This window comes from Excalfactoria chinensis, chromosome 3 (genome assembly GCF_039878825.1).
Source record: "Excalfactoria chinensis isolate bCotChi1 chromosome 3, bCotChi1.hap2, whole genome shotgun sequence".
NCBI lineage: Eukaryota > Metazoa > Chordata > Aves > Galliformes > Phasianidae > Excalfactoria > Excalfactoria chinensis.
The window spans coordinates 19,710,463-19,729,987 of record NC_092827.1 but is presented as its reverse complement, the minus strand read 5'-3'; the positions used below and the strand labels follow the sequence as shown (position 1 = coordinate 19,729,987).

General features: G+C 34.4%; 1 protein-coding gene across 3 annotated transcripts in view; it reads left to right on the top strand.

The window, feature by feature from the left end:
• The window catches only part of CSMD1 (CUB and Sushi multiple domains 1), a 935,567-nt gene that overhangs the window by 826,284 nt on the left and 89,758 nt on the right, over positions 1-19,525 (top strand). For all 3 annotated transcript variants that reach the window (XM_072330835.1, XM_072330834.1, XM_072330833.1), the window contains 4 exons: positions 926-1,044; positions 4,914-4,983; positions 7,100-7,216; positions 11,634-11,843. In XM_072330835.1, the coding sequence (XP_072186936.1) occupies positions 926-1,044; positions 4,914-4,983; positions 7,100-7,216; positions 11,634-11,843 (516 nt within the window). The remainder of the gene's footprint in view (positions 1-925; positions 1,045-4,913; positions 4,984-7,099; positions 7,217-11,633; positions 11,844-19,525) is intronic.

The following is a 19,525-nucleotide window of genomic DNA, read 5'->3' as shown; positions in this document are numbered from 1 at the left end:
TAAAGTGAGTTATTTTCCTAAATTAAACCTTGCTTCAGGGAGATCCTGTAGCTTTTAATTCTTAAATAATTCTCATTGTGCAAATTAGAAAATGTTTTGCTGGATAATTCTTGCAGCAGTTGGTTTAAAGTCTGACATTCATAGCTTGATAACTGTCACTCAGCATGAGAGTGGCTTGCCACTATTACTGCTCAGTCCTGGAAAAAGAAAGTAAAATGTAAGAAGGCACAAGTCATAGAAAGAATGTGCATGAACCTATGTATGGACCTTTCATGGAACCTCTCTCCAGGAAATGGCTCAGAGGCAACACTTTCAGGAGAATGTGTAAAAACTACTTCAAGCTCCTGTATCCTTCATTATGTAAAATGTTTTTATTTCAACTAAACCTTGAACTACAAACAAACAAACTAGCAGTAGATGAAGTGAGGAGAAAAACAACACATTCTTAAATGCATATTTAAAATTTGTAAGGCAATAATGAAATGTAGATGCATGAATTTGCATCAAGTTAAAACCTTGTCTGTATCAAAATCTCTAAATTGCATAATCTCAAATTAATTTTTTTTATAATTTATTTATTTATTTATTTATTTATTTTTTCATTAGGACTAGAGTCTCAGGTACTGTTTCATGATCTCAAGCAACATTCAAACATTTTAGGTTAGAGTAGAGCCAAATATCCTGTGATTTCTGTACTTAACACTGTGAAGTTGTACTTTGTGTCTCTGAAGAGGTTGAATTCCATAAGAAAGATAGTCATAGCATTCAGTCAGTTGTTATTGTTTTCAGATGTTTGAACTTCTTTGCAGTTAATGGATGAGATCAAGTTGACTGAACTTGACCTTTGTCTCTAGATTTTGTTCCAAAACATTTTTTCCAAAATGTTTTGTTATGATTTTCCAATATTTGTTTTTACTTTGCTCAGCTGTAGGACTTGCTGCCTGTCCAGAACCTGTAATTCCTAGCAATGGGATCAAATCAGGAGATAGATACATGGTGAATGATGTTTTGTCATTTCAATGTGAACCAGGATATACATTACAGGTACTTCTTCCTTTCTTTTTCTCTCTTTCTTCTTTCTGTTATTGTTTGTTTATTTTTCTTTCTTTCTTTTACAAACTTTGTATTTTTATTTTATGGTTCTTACAAAAACTCTGGCTGCCATTAAATGTTTATTCCGAACTCTATTATGACTTCCTTTTAAAGACCATTAACCTCTTTACATTTTGAAGTATCACTGAACTAAGTATATGATGAAATGCAGTACTTTACAGATACATCTGTATTACTACAGCCGGGACAAAGGTATGAGTATTGAAATTTGATCATCAGTGTTATTAGTTTGCGATCCTATTTGTTTGCTATCACGGTTTTGTCCTAGTTCAGTAATTATATTTTCATAGTTTCATAGTTCTTTATTGAATGCGTTAAGGACATTGTACGATTTTTAATGCCTAGACACAGTACATTCTATTTCAATAGAGAGTCTACCTTGAAATCAGCCTGTAATAAACTTGATTAAACAACAGTGAATTTAATGTTATTGTAAAATGTGTCATACTAAGACAAAAGTAAACACTTTCTGCCTACTTTTAGAAAAAATTCTTCATTGGTATATTTGTAGAGAAGGTATGTAGTGTTCTTGAGGTACTTTTATTCAGTTCCAGGCTATTGTGAAAGCATCAGGGTCTGATGGTATAGCTGGTAGATCTGGCAGATATTTGCTGTTTTTATATTTTGGGATGGGTGCTTAGCACCTCATCACCATGAGCCATTCCACTGCTTCTGAGCCATTAAGTTTGAAATTTATATAGGCAAATATCCAACTACTGTGTGTAGTCAATGCCAGTGATCTGATAGAACAAAGTAAGAAACTTAACTTATGCTAATTCCTACTGAGATGAAATTGCATATAATCCAGTTTATTCCATCTGAAAAACAGCTATCTAACCTGAAATGTCTGTTTAAATTTAACTTTAGCAATTAGAAATAGTTACCCAACTCCAAAAGCTGACTCACCTTAATATTATGCATTAAGACAAACACCTGCTTTGAAAATATCTTTCTTTACTACTTAGATACTCGTGGTAAACTTTCTAACTTCTTTTCTAACTTTACACAGATTAGATTTGATGGGGTGATTCCTGTTTGTATTGCCTATCATTGCATATTCTCTCCTTAAGTTTTCAGCTATGAAACATCTGAGTTTTGAGTACGAAAACAGGAATGGTTCCATTTTTTATTGCGTGTATTATATGTAGGCAGACCTTTGAGATACAGCCTCATTGTATTTTCTGACTGAACTGAAAATAGTAATGCTTAAATATTGAAGTAGAGTGGTAACATTAGAATGTGAATACTAATACAGAAATGGTAGGAGTGGTAGGAAACATTTTGAAGACACGCATTGTGTTAGCCATGTCTTGGGTTTTGGATCAATTTTTACTTAAAGAAAGTACAATAATCTGAGTTCATGAATGTAATATTAATTAAAAAACAATAATATGTTTGTATAGAAGTGGTTTGTACATAAGAAATTGATCTGTGTGGTAATGATAAGTTTAAGTGTACGTGTCACAATCTCCCAAGATGTCCTTTGCATGTATGCAGGTCTTTTCTGTAGCCCTAGAATATGCTTAACTGCACTCATGTTTTTATATCTGCAGGGATCCTACAATGAAATTCCTCTTTAAAATTTCATTGCATATTGTTCATTAACTTAGACATGAGTTAACTGTATTTCCGCACACATACAAATTTAATCCCAACTGTGGAATCTGACAGACTTACAAAAAATAGTTTCATTATCTTGTTTTAAGTGTAAAACAAAGAGCCTGCAATAACTAAATTCATAAATAAATAAATAGGAAAGCCTTTAAGCCTTTTCAAAATAATGATGAATATTTGTATGCTGTATGGTCTTTTCTATAATAAAGTTCATAGACGCTTATGTAGAGTATGTTCTTCAGCCAGGAAGAGTAAAAATGTCTCCAAGTAAAACAATATATAAATAATGGAAGTTAAGTTCCATAAGATACAACATGTTTGCTATTCAATGAGTGTAGATCCCAGCATAAATTTGCAGTTCCTTTTGTGTGTAAAATGTTTTTTGTTGGTGGTGTTTTGTTTTTTTTTCCCCACTCTAGGAATGGATTTACCCTGTCTTTAGTGAACTTATTCACAGCTAGCAATAACAGTCAGGTGTGGATTAGTTTATAATTGAGACTTACCAGAAAAGTCATAGAGCTTAAACTACTACCTGGAGATGCATAAGAAAGGTAATTGCTAGCTGTAGGATTAAGTGTCTTCCCCCAGGAGGGAACTTTAAAAGACTGAAATCAGAGTGTTCTCTTGTTGGAAAGAAGCTTGAAACCCAAGGAATAATTTAACTTTATTTATCAGAAGATCTTTTATGGTCCATTTTATGTTTTCCTGACTGTGGTAGTTAAATTACTGCTCTCCCCCTCAACCCCGGCAGAGATGTGCAATCATAGAAAAATGGGAAGAGGATAAAATAAAACAGGAAATATTTAATTAAGTAAGTTATTCAAGAACTTATCCATTTTGGAAGTAACTAAAAGGATACAATAAGTACATGGCTACTTTTCCTTTAAATTAAAAAAGTTTATAAGAAAAAGATTTACTGTCAATTTAAGTGAAAATCAAATTTTTACATGCAAACACATTTTTTCTGAAGTGCTACAGTTTGTATTATAGAGACTGTCAAAACAAATGAATTTTCCTTTACTAGTTTGCTCATTCTATCCTTTTTTTTTTTTTTTTTTTTTTTTTTTTTTTTAAGTTGACTGCTTTGGACAAATAATATTTAAATAAAATATTAAATTCCCAAAATATGCTACCTGACTAAATTAAATAGAAAAAAACAAGAAAAGATGCAACTTCCCCAAATTTCACATATCAAAATGAGTATCATAACAGTACCTATCTCTCAGTCCCATGTCTCAGTCTTTACATCAGACTTTCATTCCTGCCAGTTTATTCAGCTTTTATATTCCAACAGCAGATACCATAAACTGAGTTCCACAGAGGACAGGGCTGCCAAAACAAAAACAAAAACAACAACAACAACAACAACAACAACAACAACAAAAAAAAAAAAAAAAAAAACAGAAAAAAAAAAACCACAAGTGTTTGTGCTACTCTTGAATTTTCTGCTTGAACTGTTCCTGGTGCAAGTAAAACTGGAAGTGTTCTGTAATCATTTCAGGGCAGCCACCCTGACATACATAGGAATACATTTTGCAGATTACAGCCATGTCATTTTCTCACTACAAGCTACTATGTGATTCTGTTTGATACACATGATATTTCTTAAATATAGGCAGGATAAATTAAAAATGACAGTTAAATAAAAAGGCATTTGTACTTCTATAGCTCTCTGCCAAGATATTACATGTATGCAGTGTGTCATATTGTGAGGGCATGTGAGAGTTCAAGCCCTGCTGGTAATTGTGGATGACTGTTTTGGCATGATCAACATCCATACCATCTGTAGCAGCAGATGTGGAACAAATTTCTCTGTCCATATTTCAGATTTCAGGCTGAAAGTAAACTATTATGCTTACACAGTGAACCAGGACCTTGGAATGAAGTGGGGAGCAAACTGATTTGTCCATATGAATGCACATAGTTAGCTGGTTCTTTCTTGTAATGCGTTTTATATTTAGCCTGAAAATTTGAAGAGATTTTCAAGTTGTTGAAATGATGAGTGTTTTGCAACATTTATTCAGTAAAAAAAGATGATGAAACCCGATGTATTTGAGAATAGTTTACATGAAAGTGATTATAATACAGTTGGGCGATACATGAAAAGAGGTGGGTAAGATAAGGAAATCCTCTGTAGATCTCTTTGCTGGAAGGTCCCATTATGATTATTTTCCTTTTCCAAACAGGGCCGTTCTCATATCTCTTGTATGCCAGGAACAGTTCGACGCTGGAACTATCCATCTCCTCTCTGCATTGGTATGGATACATACTTGTTTTCTGTGTGTTCTGAACATCTGAAAATACTTCTGTTTTTTTGTTTGTTTGTTTGTTTTTCTGTGTTATTGTTCCTTCACATAATTCTGTTTCACATGCTAAGTTTCTGTTTAAATCTGTGAAACATGGGAAATCACATTGAAAATTGATTTTATATTTAATGTATATATTGTTTTAAAAAATAATTGTGAAAAGAGGTAGAGGAAACCTAGACATCAACTGTTTGTCATGAATGTTCTATGTTGAACTGAGCTGAATCTTCTTCAGAAAGGAGGAAAAGTCAGCATCTACTCTTTGCAGAGCAATTAGAGTGAAGAACCTTCTAAATCATCTAAATCATAAGGCTGGTCAGGAGAAGCCTAGGAGACTTCTCAAAGCAGCAGGCAGTTTGCCTGCAATAGAGAGCAGCTCAGAAGCCAAGCCATCAGACATGGTGAAATGACAGAGTTGCAGGGGTGAAAAAGAGTCTAGCTCTTTTCATATGAGATAGTTGCTAAAAGATGCTGATTTTAAGAAAAAGAAAAACAAACAAAGTAACTTCCCCTTTAAGCTCACAAAGATCTTGTTCAGCAGATCTGTGTTTTCCCTTTGTAAGTAACAGTGTTGTTCTATTGACTGTTTCTTGATTAAGCAAAGTTTAAGAGAGTCAACATTCTGATGTCTCTTGGCATGCTCGTTTCAAGAAAAAGCAGAAATTAAGGGAAGGGAAGCACAATTCCATCATCATGTTTTATCACTGCAGCAGTGAAATACATTAATTGTGAATGCTTTTAACTTTAACATTCAGTTAGCAAGGGCTGCTCTTTTTAACATCATTTAAAAGATGGATATGATATCCAGCAAAATCAGTGTGAAATAGTTTTAAAGATTTCTCATCATAGTTGAACGTACCTACATAGTAATTGAGTTTTCAACTTCTGCAGAAGCAGTCACTTTCAGTTAACATGAAAGCAGGTCAGTTCCTTCAAATCAGTTGAAGGAAAAGACATTTTCTTTAGTAATTGGCTTTGTGTGTGTTTGTGTGTGTGTGAGAGAGAGCATCTTCATTTAAATGAAGATTAAATATAATTCCTATTTTCAAAGAGTTCATGGAATTGTACTCTCTTGGAGGTGTAAATAGTTCCATAAAAACAAATAAACCCTCAGAACAAACCCTTAATAAGCATCAACCCTTAATATTTATTTATTTATTTCTAGAAATGCAAAACAAAATTGTTGTGTGTGTTTTGTTTTGGTTTGGTTTTTTATTATTATTTGTTTGTTTGTTTTTCTACTTGATTCTCTATTTAACATCACAGGGAGATAGAGAGATTAGAGCTATTTGAGACTGATTTTTTATCTTTTTGATGGAGTTTTCCAATTTAAGTTCAATTTCTTATGTGGTTTATCTGGTAGACCATCCTCAGACTTTCAGTGCAATGGTCACAATTCTCAGTATCACAGTTGTGTTACCAGCTGGTACATCGCTGTAATGGCTGGCAGGAAGGCTCATAGGCCTGAGTAGTGTTAAATTGCCTCAAATAATCAAAATAAACTACAAGATTTTATTTAGATTTCTTAGGCTTATCCTGAATGAGGCAAATGTCTTTTCACTCTCTATGCACATGAACTTGTTAAAGAAAACATACGCAAACACTAAGCCAGGAAGACTTTTTATGTAGTTAGAGCATCATTTCTGAACTGGAGAACTTGACTGTTTGCTTCGTTGTTTTCTATTTTTTCTTTTTCACTCAAGTCATAGATCTGCATCATGGAGCTTGATCATAATTCAGTTTAATTGCAGATCTGGTCCTCCAAATATGAAGTCTATCTCAACATAGCATCAGACATTATTATGCACAACTGTAAGCCTGAGAAAATGGGTTTTCCATTCTACAGATGAACCTACAAAATAACAGTAAAATCACAGTTAATGTATTGTATGAATTAAGCATTTTACTCGAATTCTTTTTTGGTTTTCTTTCATGAAACTTGATAAATTTTGCTGTATGGGGATCACAAGGATAAAATACAAAATTGTTTTTTGAAATAATAGTGTTCCAGATATTAAGAATCAATATTTTTAAAGTGAATGGTGACTTTCTTTTTATTTTAATAGCTAAATGTGGTGGAACTCTGACAAACATGGGTGGTGTGATCCTAAGCCCAGGTTTTCCAGGAAATTACCCTAGTAACTTGGATTGTACATGGAAAATTTTATTGCCTATTGGATATGGTAAGCAAACTTACATTTGGATAGCCTTTGTATATATGTAAATCTGTTTAGAATTTCTATTATGACACAGATAATATCCAGCTGAATGTATTGTCAACCCATTTTGAGTTGGAAATGTTTCGCAGTTTAGAAATGTGTGTCTAGCAAAGCAACTTGTTATTTGTAAAACTCAGTGTGTCTCAGAATCTGACTTCAAAGCAAATGCGCAGGTATATCTCCGATGAAACATGTAATTTAACTTCTAATTTAAATTGAAGTATTCTGTTAATATCCATTCATAGTTCTTCAAGTGATCTTTTAACGCTATTTATTATAAGAAAATTGACAAAACTTCATTTCTAGCACTGTGAATTTAAAAGCATTCCAAAGTTATAGTCCAATTCCCAGGTAACAGTGGCCAAATAGAAAAGGTTTGCCTTGTAACCACTGTCAAAAATATCTTCGAAAAGAAATAATAATTGTGTTGAATATAATCATGGATAATGTGATCTATAACTTCAAGTATAAAACATTTTTCTATTATTATCAGAAATAAAAGCTGCATAAGTTTTCTTGCTGTGAAGTGTTATCCCCCGCAGTGTGAATTCAATGCTAGTTCTCTCAAATAGGAAAATTATTTTTAAATGCTCATATTAAATTCACTACACCTGTCTCTGCAAATGAGTTTGTTTTGTATGCTTTCCATTTGCTTTATGACTGGTATTTAGGCAGTAAAATCTACTACCTACATAGAGTACGTTATGCTAAGTTAACTTGTAGAAATACTGTAGCATTACTGAGAATTTCGAAGAGTGGTTTTCATACCTGAAAACAAAATCAGGGACAGATCATTGCATGATATAAATTGTTTTAGGTCTGATCCCCTAATAGGATAGTATGGCTGCCAAAACTAGCTTGATAATAAAGAAATTTAGAGAAAAACAGTGTGAAAATGTTAGTACCTGTCTACTCTTAAAATTTCAGTAGGAAACTGTTAGAAATCATTGTTCAATACTTTGCACTTACTTACAAGCAGTGCTTGAAAGGACTTGGTGTAAATGTGAGGAGGACAAATTGGGAGAGACTTAGAACAAGCATGTAAAAGACTGTCTTCAGTGACTTGCAGTACAGTAGATACTTGAATATATGTACAAAGCTACTGAATTTGCACATGTGCTATTATTGATTTTAAGTCAGACAACATTTTTAAGTTTTGTACCAAAAAATGTTCTGTGCTACAAAGCCATGTATACCAGGAGCTACAGCAAGATGGAGAAAAAAGTAACGATTACAAATAATTCAACAGAAAACTTTAAGCAGATGCCTCTCATTGTTCAGTGTGTACTTGGTAAAACTTATCTATCAGAATTACAGATAGCCTTGTGTTGATTTTTACATTCTAAGGCTACATTTGAAAAATGTAGAAAATAAGGAGAAAATTTCATGGAATAATTGCACGAGTTTCTTGCATCCTGTTATTATCCCTCTCCTCTGAAATTCATAGGTAGCAGTAAACTTAAAACTATAAAAGATGATGATTTTGTTTGGCAGCAGATTTAACACTTAAAAATAGTCTTGCAATTGGTCTATAATTGCTTTCAAAAATACTGAAAAAAACAGTTTTTACTATGAAGTTTCTGCAGGGATTTTTTCTTCCCAAAATGCCTCAAGTAATCCACAGATAATGTCTTTACACAAAGGTTAGTCAATGTGATTGATACAATGTTTCACAGACAGATAACTTCCACTGCAAAATCTTGGACAATTTTTTGAGTAATAGCTTGTCTAGTAAGAGCTGTTTGTCTACATTCATCCTTCATATCAAAACAAATCATAAAAACAAAGAAAATTCTTTCGAAATTTAATAAAATTCCAAGATCTGCTTTCAATTATTTGAATAAGATACCTAGTTAGAGGCACTGTGCACAAAGTGAGAAGGAAAACTTGCATGAATATGTACTGACTTGTTCAAATTCTTCTGAAATAATTAACCTCATGCTGACTTCATCTCACAGTAAACATTCCTTTATTTCCATCCATTTTTCTGATATTTATTCAGACTTTGTAACTGGGTGAAGCCCATGATTTATTGCCTTAGTACAAATACACTGGTGTGCTTAAACAAAGTCTAACAATTAAATTACAAGAGCTAAAATTCTCCTAAAGTATACTGCTCTCTTCATTATGTGAAAATATACTGATAGTAAAAAAGAAAGAACTGTGAAAATTCAGACATTGGTAATAGGTTGAATGTACATCTTATCAATTCCAGTTCCCTGAGTCATTCCTCATATGAGTTGTGCTCCAGACCCCTCATGATCTTTGTTGCCCTTCTCTGGACATACAATGTCTTTCTTGTAGTAAGTGGTCCAAAACTGAATACAGTATGTAAGATGCAGCCTCACCAGTGCTGAGTACAGAGGATTGATCATATCTTGTTCCTACTGGAAACAATATTTCTGATACAAACCAAGATGCCATTGGCCTTCTTGGCCACCTGGGCACACTGCTTGTTCACATTCAGCTAAATGTTGATCAGCACCCCCAAGTCCGTTTCTTCCACACAGTCTTCCAGCCACTCTGCCCCAAACACATAGCACTGCCTGGAGATGTTGTAGCTGAAGTACAGGACAAGGTATGTGATCTGATTGAACTTCATCTCACTGGCCTCAGCCCATTGATCCAGCCTGTCCAGATCCCTCTGTAGGGCCTTTCTACCCTCCAGCCAATCAACACTTCCTCCCAGCTTGGTGTCACTTGCAAACTTACTGAGGGTGCATGCAATCCCCTTGTCCTGGTTGTCAGTAAAGATACTGAGCAGGATAGAACCCAGTACTGAACCTTGGGAAACACCACTTGTGAATAGTTGCCATTAGAACATATGTACAGCTAGCAATATAGATTCCTTCTCAGGAACTCAGTAAGTAACTGAAGAAGATTGATTCCTTTTTAAAGGCATTCAGTGGTTCACTAGAGACTATTACAGAAAATTTGGCTACTTTTATTCATAGAATCATAGAATGCTGTAGGCAGCAACTCCTCCCTCTAGACAAGGTTTCTCAAAGCCCCATCCAGCCTGGTCTTGAATGTTTCAAAGGAGAGGGCATCCACAACCTCTTTGGGCAACCTGTTCCAGTGTCTCATTGCCCTCACAGTGAAGAATTTCTTCCTGATATCTAGTCAAAATGTCCGCTTCTATTTTAAAGCCATTTCCCCTCATCTTGTCACTTCATGCCCTTATAAAAAGTATCTCCTCAGCTTTCCTAAAGGAGAGCCCCCTTCAGGTACTGGAAAGCTTGTACCTACTTCCTAAATATGAAGGAAGTAGAATCAACTGTTTGTCACTTAAAGCAAAAGTATAATATAAAGAATCTGTCAATTTGCTTTAGAAGTCCCATGGTGTTATTATCGAATCTCTGGTATGAATCATTAAAAGCTGATGCAGATGACAAGATGTCTCCAAACTGCTTGGTGTTCTACCTCATCTTAAATCCCCAAAGCCCTGTAAAATGGGTGACTACTTTCAAGTTAAACTAACCATATCAGACACTATACAGGAGATGTCTGATACTGAGACTTTGATGTGTTCTGTATGTTTCTTTCTATTGATAGCCTTGGAATAAATTTTGCTATTCAGGAACTGACATATTCTTATATCTCTTGCACTGCAGAAAAGATACTAGAGCTAAATATTTTGTATTCTTATGACCATCCAAATAGTTTATATAATGATTTATAATGATTTATTTATTTTCTCCTCCTGTAAATATATATATATAATATAGATTTTGTTCTATATATAGAACAAAAAAAAGTAATGAATTAATTGCCCATTATGATTAGTCTACATGATCTTCTGAAATGAAGAATGTATCTCTACTGCTAAATAAGAAAGTCAGGGAGAAATTTAAGGCATTTAGTATTTCACATCACTTTAACTCAATCATTTTGTTTTAATCCACTCCAGGCTCTTCAGAGGCCTGTCCTGCTGTAGAGAAATGCTATTTCAGCAGTATCTGAGCATTTTGTAGCGCAGCAGGATTTGTGATGTGCTCCTTTCCTGAGTGCTTCCATGGGCTGGTTTAGGAACGTGACAAATACCAAGTTGCTGCCTTGTAGTTTCCTTTCATCAGTCCTTTAATGTGTGATTATTGTTTAGAAGTTTATAATACGATAGAAACAAACAAAAAAACCAAAAATAAAACAGAAGCTTTCACTCATGCGGAACAACTGCTTTTTCATAAATTTAAGTATCTTACTTTGAGTAATGACTGAAAAATAAACATACTGCTAATAGTAGTTATTTTGACTTTTTTTGTGTATTTAAATGCTGTAGAAATAAATATTTTTAATTTTTCTTTTTCTTTCCTTCCTTCCTTTTTCCAACTTCCTTTCTTTTTCACTTTTTCTTCCTTTATTTCTTTTCTTTTTGCTGAAGGTGCACATATTCAATTTCTAAATTTCTCTACTGAAGCAAATCATGATTTTCTTGAAATTCAGAATGGGCCTTACCACACCAGCTCTATGATTGGCCAATTTAGTGGAATGGAACTCCCATCACCTTTACTAAGTACTACTCATGAAACACTTGTCCATTTCTACAGTGACCACTCAGAAAACAGGCAAGGATTTAAGTTGACATACCAAGGTAAGCTGTAAATATTGCAGTGAAATTTGTGATAAAAAATGAAAACAAAAATTTTACAAGTTTACAAATTTACTTACATGATTTACTCATATTTTGTAACATTTTAAAATGCATAGATTAAAGAAACTAAATTTCTATTTTGTCTCATCCATAGGTTAAGCTCTTTCACAATTGAACTGAAATATTGCTTTTACTGATGTTAAAGCCTGAAGCCAAGGTCATGGCATTAGCTGAAAAGTCACGTAGCTAATGCCCTCTTCCATCCTGTTTTAGTGTACTTTTACTAGACAATGCTGCCTATTCTGGCATAATACCAGATGATTTGCTGTCTTGTTTTTGAATTTATATATCCTTACTATGCTTGATATAATGAATGAGGATTTTGAAGTAAAGTATGAGTTGTTTTAAAAATGTTGATGAAATTATATTTTGGCAGAATTGATATGGAAAAAATAACAAAAAATGAAAACTGCTCTTTATTTTGTCAAATGCTATATTTGATATTTGAACGTGTGACATTTTTATGGTCTTCTTCTCTTGGATTTTTTATTCATCTGCATGGTCTCTATTTTTTTCTTTTTTTTTTTTTTTTCCCCATTAAGGACATTAAAATTTCATGACTTTGTGTACATTTCAAAAATTTTGAAACAATCTTACTGAAAGCTATTAAATTTCATTGCAGGATCTGAATAGATTAACAAAATGTTATGACTAGTTCAATGTCACTTTGTTTTAGGCTACCAATATCCTAAGATTTTAATACATATCTATATAAGCCTATATTTATATAAATATGTAGATATTTGCATATACATACAGATATATAGTAACAGATCATATCTACAAAATCAATGGATCTTTATAAGCTCATATAAGTAACTCCTAACTGGCAGGAATTCATATCATGAAATTAAGAGTTAAACCTTAAATTGTTTGTGTAGTACTTCCAGATTTGGAGGTAACATTCAGTTTTGCTCAGCTAAGTTTTCTACACCCTTCCGCAGAAAGCATACGTTCATGTTCTTGTGATCACTCCTCTATAAAACTTTAAACAAGGGTACAGTAAAATAATTTGTGTGTTTTCTAGTCAAAATATCTTTTGTATCTCTATATCTTCTTGTGTATCTTGAAGAAAATGGACTTAACTGTACATGGTGTTCAGTGATTTTAGCAAGGACACTGATGTTTGTTGATGATTATGGAAATGATAGTTCAGATCAAAGTACAAATTAGCACTGTGGTGGGTTAACCTTTGCTAGAGGTCAGATGACTGCTAAACAGTTCTCTCTTATTCCTGGACGGGTGGAGGAATTACAGTCAAACAGCTCAGACCAAATGTCGAGTCCTGCACTTCAGCCACAACAACCCCAGGCAGCACTATAGGCTTGGGGCAGAGTGGCTGGAGGACTGTGTGGAGGAAATGGACCTGGGGGTACTGATTGATGCATGGCTGAACATGAGCCGACAGTGCCTGGGTGGCCAAGAAGGCCAACAGCATCCTGGCGTGTATCAAGAATGGTGTGGTGAGCAGGACTAAGGAAGTCATCCTGCCCCTGTACTCGGCATTGGTGAGGCCTCACCTTGAGTACTGTGTCCAGTTTTGGGCACCTCAGCACAAGAAAGATATGGAAGTACTGGAGCAGGTCCAGAGAAGGGCAACGAGGCTCGTGAAGGGCCTGGAGAATCAGCCCTACGAGGAGAGGCTAAGGAAGCTGGGGCTGTTTAGTCTGAGAAAGAGGAGGCTGAGGGGAGACCTTATTGCCGTCTTCCAGTACCTGAAAGGTTCTTACAGTGAGAGTGGGGCAGGTCTCTTCTCACTAGTGACATGTGACAGGACGAGGGGAAATGGCCTCAAGTTGCGCCAGGGCAAGTTTAGGTTGGATATTAGAAAGAACTTCTTTACAGAAAGGGTGGTTAGGTACTGGAATGGGCTCCCCAGGGAGGTGGTTGAATCGCCATCCCTGGATGTGTTTAAGAGCCGTTTCGATGTGGTACTCAGGGATATGATTTAGCAGAGGTTTTTTAGAGATAGGGTACTGGTTAGGCTGCAGTTGGACTTGATGATCTTCAAGGTCTTTTCCAACCTGTGTAATTCTATGATTCTATGTGTAGAGATAAGGACAGGGAGATCACTCACCATTTACCATTGCAGGCAAAACAGACTGAGCTTGGGGAAGATTTAATTAATTTATTGCCAATTAGTAACAGTATAGAGCAGTTAGAATGAAAGGTAAATGAAAAACACCCAATTCCTGTTCCTCTTATTCTATCTCTACTCCCCACATGGTGCAGGGGGGAATAAGGGACTATGTCAATAACACTTCATCATCTGCTTTTCCTTCTTCCTTGTGCTTTTTCACCCACTCCATCACAAGTTCCCTTGTGATGTCCTTCATGAAATGATCCAGTGTGGGCTTCCAACAGACTGCAGTTCCTTAAGAAGTGCTGCAACATTGGTCTGTACAATGGGCTACAGGGGAATCTCTGTTCCAGTGCCTGAGGCAAATTCTCCCTCTTCTTGATGTCTGTAGGGTTGGTGGTTTTGTTTGTTTTGTTTTGTTGTTTTTTTTTCCTATTTTCTCACAGCTGCTTCTGAGTGGTTTTGGGTTTTTTTGTTTGTTTGTTTTTTGTATGAGGGACCCCTCATAATTTAGAAATCCATTATATTAATGCATTAATGTTATTGCATATTTTTAAAAGGCTGATGAATTGTGGTCAGTATTTTTCATTTTTTCTATTCTCCCCTTCTCCTCTGTGTCCAAAAACATTGCTTTATCCAGTCAGAGATAAATGACAATATGAGAAATAAGTTGGGGTGTTTTGCTTTACATCAATCCTATTGTGTTAATGTCACCTTCTTTTTAGAGGCATTGCTTTCTTTTTTTCAGTTGAAACTTGTCAGCTAATGACAGAAGTGTTATCATGACTCATCATCAATTCATTGAAAACTTGTCCTCGTTTAAGTAGATAAACAGAGATGTATGTAAAACCTGAACAATGCTTATGAAATATTAAAAAATTTAATTAGATAGGCATAACATGAAATACTTCTTAGGTGATGGAGAAAATTGTTGTAGTACTTCTGGTGTAAAGGAAAACAATCAAAAAATATTTCATAAAAATTTGGAAGCTTGTGTATTTTACAATGTCAGAATTACGCATCAAATACAGGAAAAAATCATGAAGCTCCCAAAAGTAATAATAATTTGATAAGAATGTACTGACTGAAGCAACTATCCTGATAGTCTGTAGAAGATAGAAAATTTAGAGCCAAGAAAGAGACACTGTTAAATTAACTGACATTTGAATCATTCGAATTTCAAATATAAAATACAATCAGCATTCAATACTTTGCTTCTTAAAATGCTAATTTCTAGATGTATTTGTATTACTGAATGCATCTCCATAAGTGATAAACAAAACAATTTCTGCATTTAGGACAATCATTCAGTTCAGTAGCATGCAATACTCATCACTTCTAAAAGCCTGTGGTGACTCATTCCTGAAGGCTTTTTTGAGAATGCGGTCTTTTAGTCTATGGATTAAGGAAAACATACTTAATTTAAAGCTTGAAAAAAGAACATACACAACAAAATACACAATACATATTAAACATTCTAGAATTAATATTGAATTATTTTACAAGGTACTTATTGATCCTTTTCCTAATGAGAATTGTTGCTAACACTGGAACATTCTATTTCTAAGTGATTAGGATATATCAAATAAACTCACTCGAAATATCTTCCCTCTTCCGTCTACTTCCTTTTCTGCATTCTACAAGCAGGTTTTGGTCTTCTGCTCTTTCAAAATGAAATCTCTTGAATGTGTTTATTTTTCTTTACGTAACACTAATTCACACTGTTGTCTCTGTGCTTTCAGATTGCACTGGCTCTCTCTGTTGCTATTATTTCTCCTTTTTTAACTCTTCAAAAATTATCATATTTTATAATTCATATAAAGCACAAATAACTTTCCTGCCACCATGTAGAATGTGTAGTTTTGATTGAAGGTATTCATAATGTAAGAATAAGATGTTCTTGAAGTTTTGTGAGGTAGAGCATTCGCTGTTCCTCTTATGTTCTCTTATGGCTGCTTAAATTTTCCTCAAGCGAAGTGCAGGTTGCTTTTAGTATTTGATTTTTCCTTTCTAATCTCACACCTATTGACACTTCTATTTAGTTATCTTACCAGTTGTCTCTGAATTTTCCCACTTCTTTTGAAATCAGACCTGGATTTCTCCCTCTTTCTTTTAGTCAGTCTGTGTCTGCTGCAACTGGACTTCAAAAACTAGGTCCTTGCTGCCCCAAACTATCTTTCTTTCCATGTCCTTCCTTCCTGATTGGAAATTTTATAGTTAATTTTTCTTTAAGTCAAACATCAATTAATTCATACCCTGATCTGCTTTCATGAAAAGGCACACACAGTTGTAAAGTCTGTCTGAATATTATACATCTTGGTATATTTTTGTTTAGACATTTTGAACCCAATTTTGAATCAAGTCAAATTCAACACTTAGGAATTAATAGGTACACTTAGAAACACTTAGAAACTAAAAGGTAACAGATCTGAAATAGTGCCCTTATTGGGGCATATATATATATATACACACAAAGTTGATATACAAGTCGAAATTGTTACACAAAATCTTATTTCCTCTCTATTTCTTCTGTATTATGTTTACCCTCTTAGTGTTGTTGTTCTGGTGCCTAATGCTGACAGCTTCCCTCTTGACCTGGAGAAGCAGTCATCAGCATCCTGAGATCTTTTCAGGGAACAACGTGTTTTTCATGATGGGGATGGGTATTTTACTCTTCTGTCTTGGGTTTGACTTTGATTAATTTTTAGATGTCTTTATTATCACGGTCTGTTTCTTTCCCACTGTTGCTCCACTAGACTTTGAATATTTCTTTCTCCAACTTCAATTACTATAAAGACTGTTGTTATTAAGCAGTGACTGACAGGTCTTGCCAGACCTTTAGCGTGCACAGTATTTGCAGAATATTTTGGGTAATAATTAGTTGGCTGCAAGCAATGCTTAAAATGAGTTAAATCCAGCTCAGGCTGAAGCAAGCCAAGACTATTTCGGAACTCTGAGGTCTTGCATTATCATTTACATAAATGACGTATAGCCTATGGCATTTTACTCTTGACCAAATGAGTACTGATTATGTTTTAGAGGCTTAGAAGTACTGTAAATAAGGTCAGATAATCCAGATAGTGCTTAAACAATTTAGTGTCTAAGAATGTAGTGCCCAAGCTTGGTTCAACATAAGCTGTATAGATATTATGAGGGTGTGTAATGGCCGTACACATTTGTATATTTAAATAAATAAATAAATAAATAAAAATCCTTCATATGTTTAGTGTCTGACAAAGCAGTGTACTCAATCCCTCCTACTGCCCTGGTAAATTAATCAAAATATCCTTTTGATAATTGGTAAGATTTCTAAGAAGCAGATTTCAAAGGTGTTTAATTCCCTAAGGCATCTAAAATAAGCATCTAGCATTTAGTCCTTAAACAACAAATAGCAAATGGTTTTCGGAACTAAGTAAAGATTGCACATAAAATTGGATAGTAAAGAATATTGCAAGCAGATGTAGCATTTACACACCAATTTTGACAAAGGAATAGTGGGTATTCCAATAAGTCAAGACTGAGTTCCTGAATTTATAGGACATTTTTAGACCTTTTCTTTTATGTATAGCAAGATGAATGTTCATACTGATTACATCTTGAGCTGTGAAGCAGGTCAAATAAGTTTTGTCATGTACTATTTTTATTGGTTTGTATGATAATGAGAGGACTTTAAAGTTCCTGACTTTCAAGCTAGTAACATTTTTTTTTTTTTTCTGTTATTGAAATAAGCAAGTATTCTACCATTTAATTAAAAAACAGAAACATTGAGGAACTGTGGCTTTTAGTTATCCTTACTGTGGTTTTGCCACCTATGAAGAGCAGCAAAGAGAAAAAGAAACCACAGATGCTTAGAAGAACGTTTTACTGGGATACTTGACTTACTGAGATGGCTGCATTTGCTGAATTTCAGTATCTGAGGTGCAAGCGGCCTAAGCATGCAGGGGAAGATCTCATACAGAAGACTGTCACAGAAGGTTGAATGCCAAATCAAGTTGATGAATGACACACGTGGGATAGATAATCTGCATGTAGTTGGAATGACTCTTGATATTTGCTAGGTCAGGAGAAATAAATGTTATGGCCTCTGAGAAATTAACTACAGATTTTAGGACAAAGAATAATACAGTTAGTCTAATGGTTGAAAGAAATCGATGTGGCTTTTAATACCTGGCTATAGCTTGTTTTTCCAGCCTTTTAATATTTCTGGAACATAACTGTTTCTACATAACTTTGTCATTTGGACTAAGACTTCTTTATTGAAAACAGGTAAATATTTTATTTACATAATCTTTACTGAGTGAATCATAGTTTGTATGACTGGAATTCATTCTGTTCTGAATTTCGGTATCCTGTAAAGCTGAGTATGAGATGAGAATCTCTCACCTTGTTACATCTGGAGAGCAGGGCATTCCAGGAAATACAGCATGAGCACATTCATGCACATGCACAATATGATTTAAACATATTAAATCTTACAAAACCTGTCTAGCAAAAGAATCATTATGATGGAGTTTTTGAGACAGGAGAATCTGGGAAGGAAAAAGGGATCTGTTGGAAAACTGTTTTTTTTCTAAATATGATTTCAGAAGTTGTCCTAAAAAGGAAATACTAATGAATGTGAACACTATCTTGTGGGGGCTCACAGAACAGGATTTTATAACTCATGACGAAATTAATGCATGTCTTGTGATTTTATTGCTGGTACATTCAATCTTCAGAAATAATGTTAAGAAGTCCTAATTGTGAGCTTTCTTAACATTTGAGTGTTTGTGTTCTCAGTTGTCTGCTAATGCAATCATTCAATAAAATAATTATTTTCACATTGAAGTGTAATAGATTTTCGTAGCATTTGCAAAATAAGTCAGCCTGATGCTAATGTAACATAGAAAAAAACATCTAAATCATAAAATCAATATATTTAAATCATAAAAGCAAGATAGCAGAGAATCAATTATACTCCTTGCGTGATTTACATTCTTTTCTCACCAGTGGAAAATATATTGCACAAAGAAATGCCAAATGCCAATGCAAGAGATCATTTTAAAATTCAAATATTTGACAACCTACAGGGCTGGAATTAAATCTTTCTCACAGATTTCCTTTATATTAGGCTTCCTTTCAGGCTTCAGAGGTTGCTGTTTGTTTGTTCATTTGTTAGTTTCTGCTGTAAAAATAGATACAGAATTTTATACAGTTGTGGAACTGTATGTAAGGTCTTGCAGAAGTCTGGTCGATGATATCAGTTACTGTTACTTTGTCTACTGAAGTCACCATTCCACCATAGGAGGCCAGTAGATTGGTCAGTCTGCCCTGTCCTAGCAGACAAATCATGTCCTTATCTTGCATGTACCTCACCGTAGCTTTCAGGAGGATCTGTTTCATGATCTTCCCAGTCACAGAGGTGAGGCTCACTGCTGAGTAGTTGCCCACATCTTCCTTTCTGTCTTTCATAAGAACCGGAGTATTCTTTTATTAAATATATATTTTTTTTAATTTTATTTTCAAAGTAGATTTTTACATAGTTCTATAAATTAATCTTAGC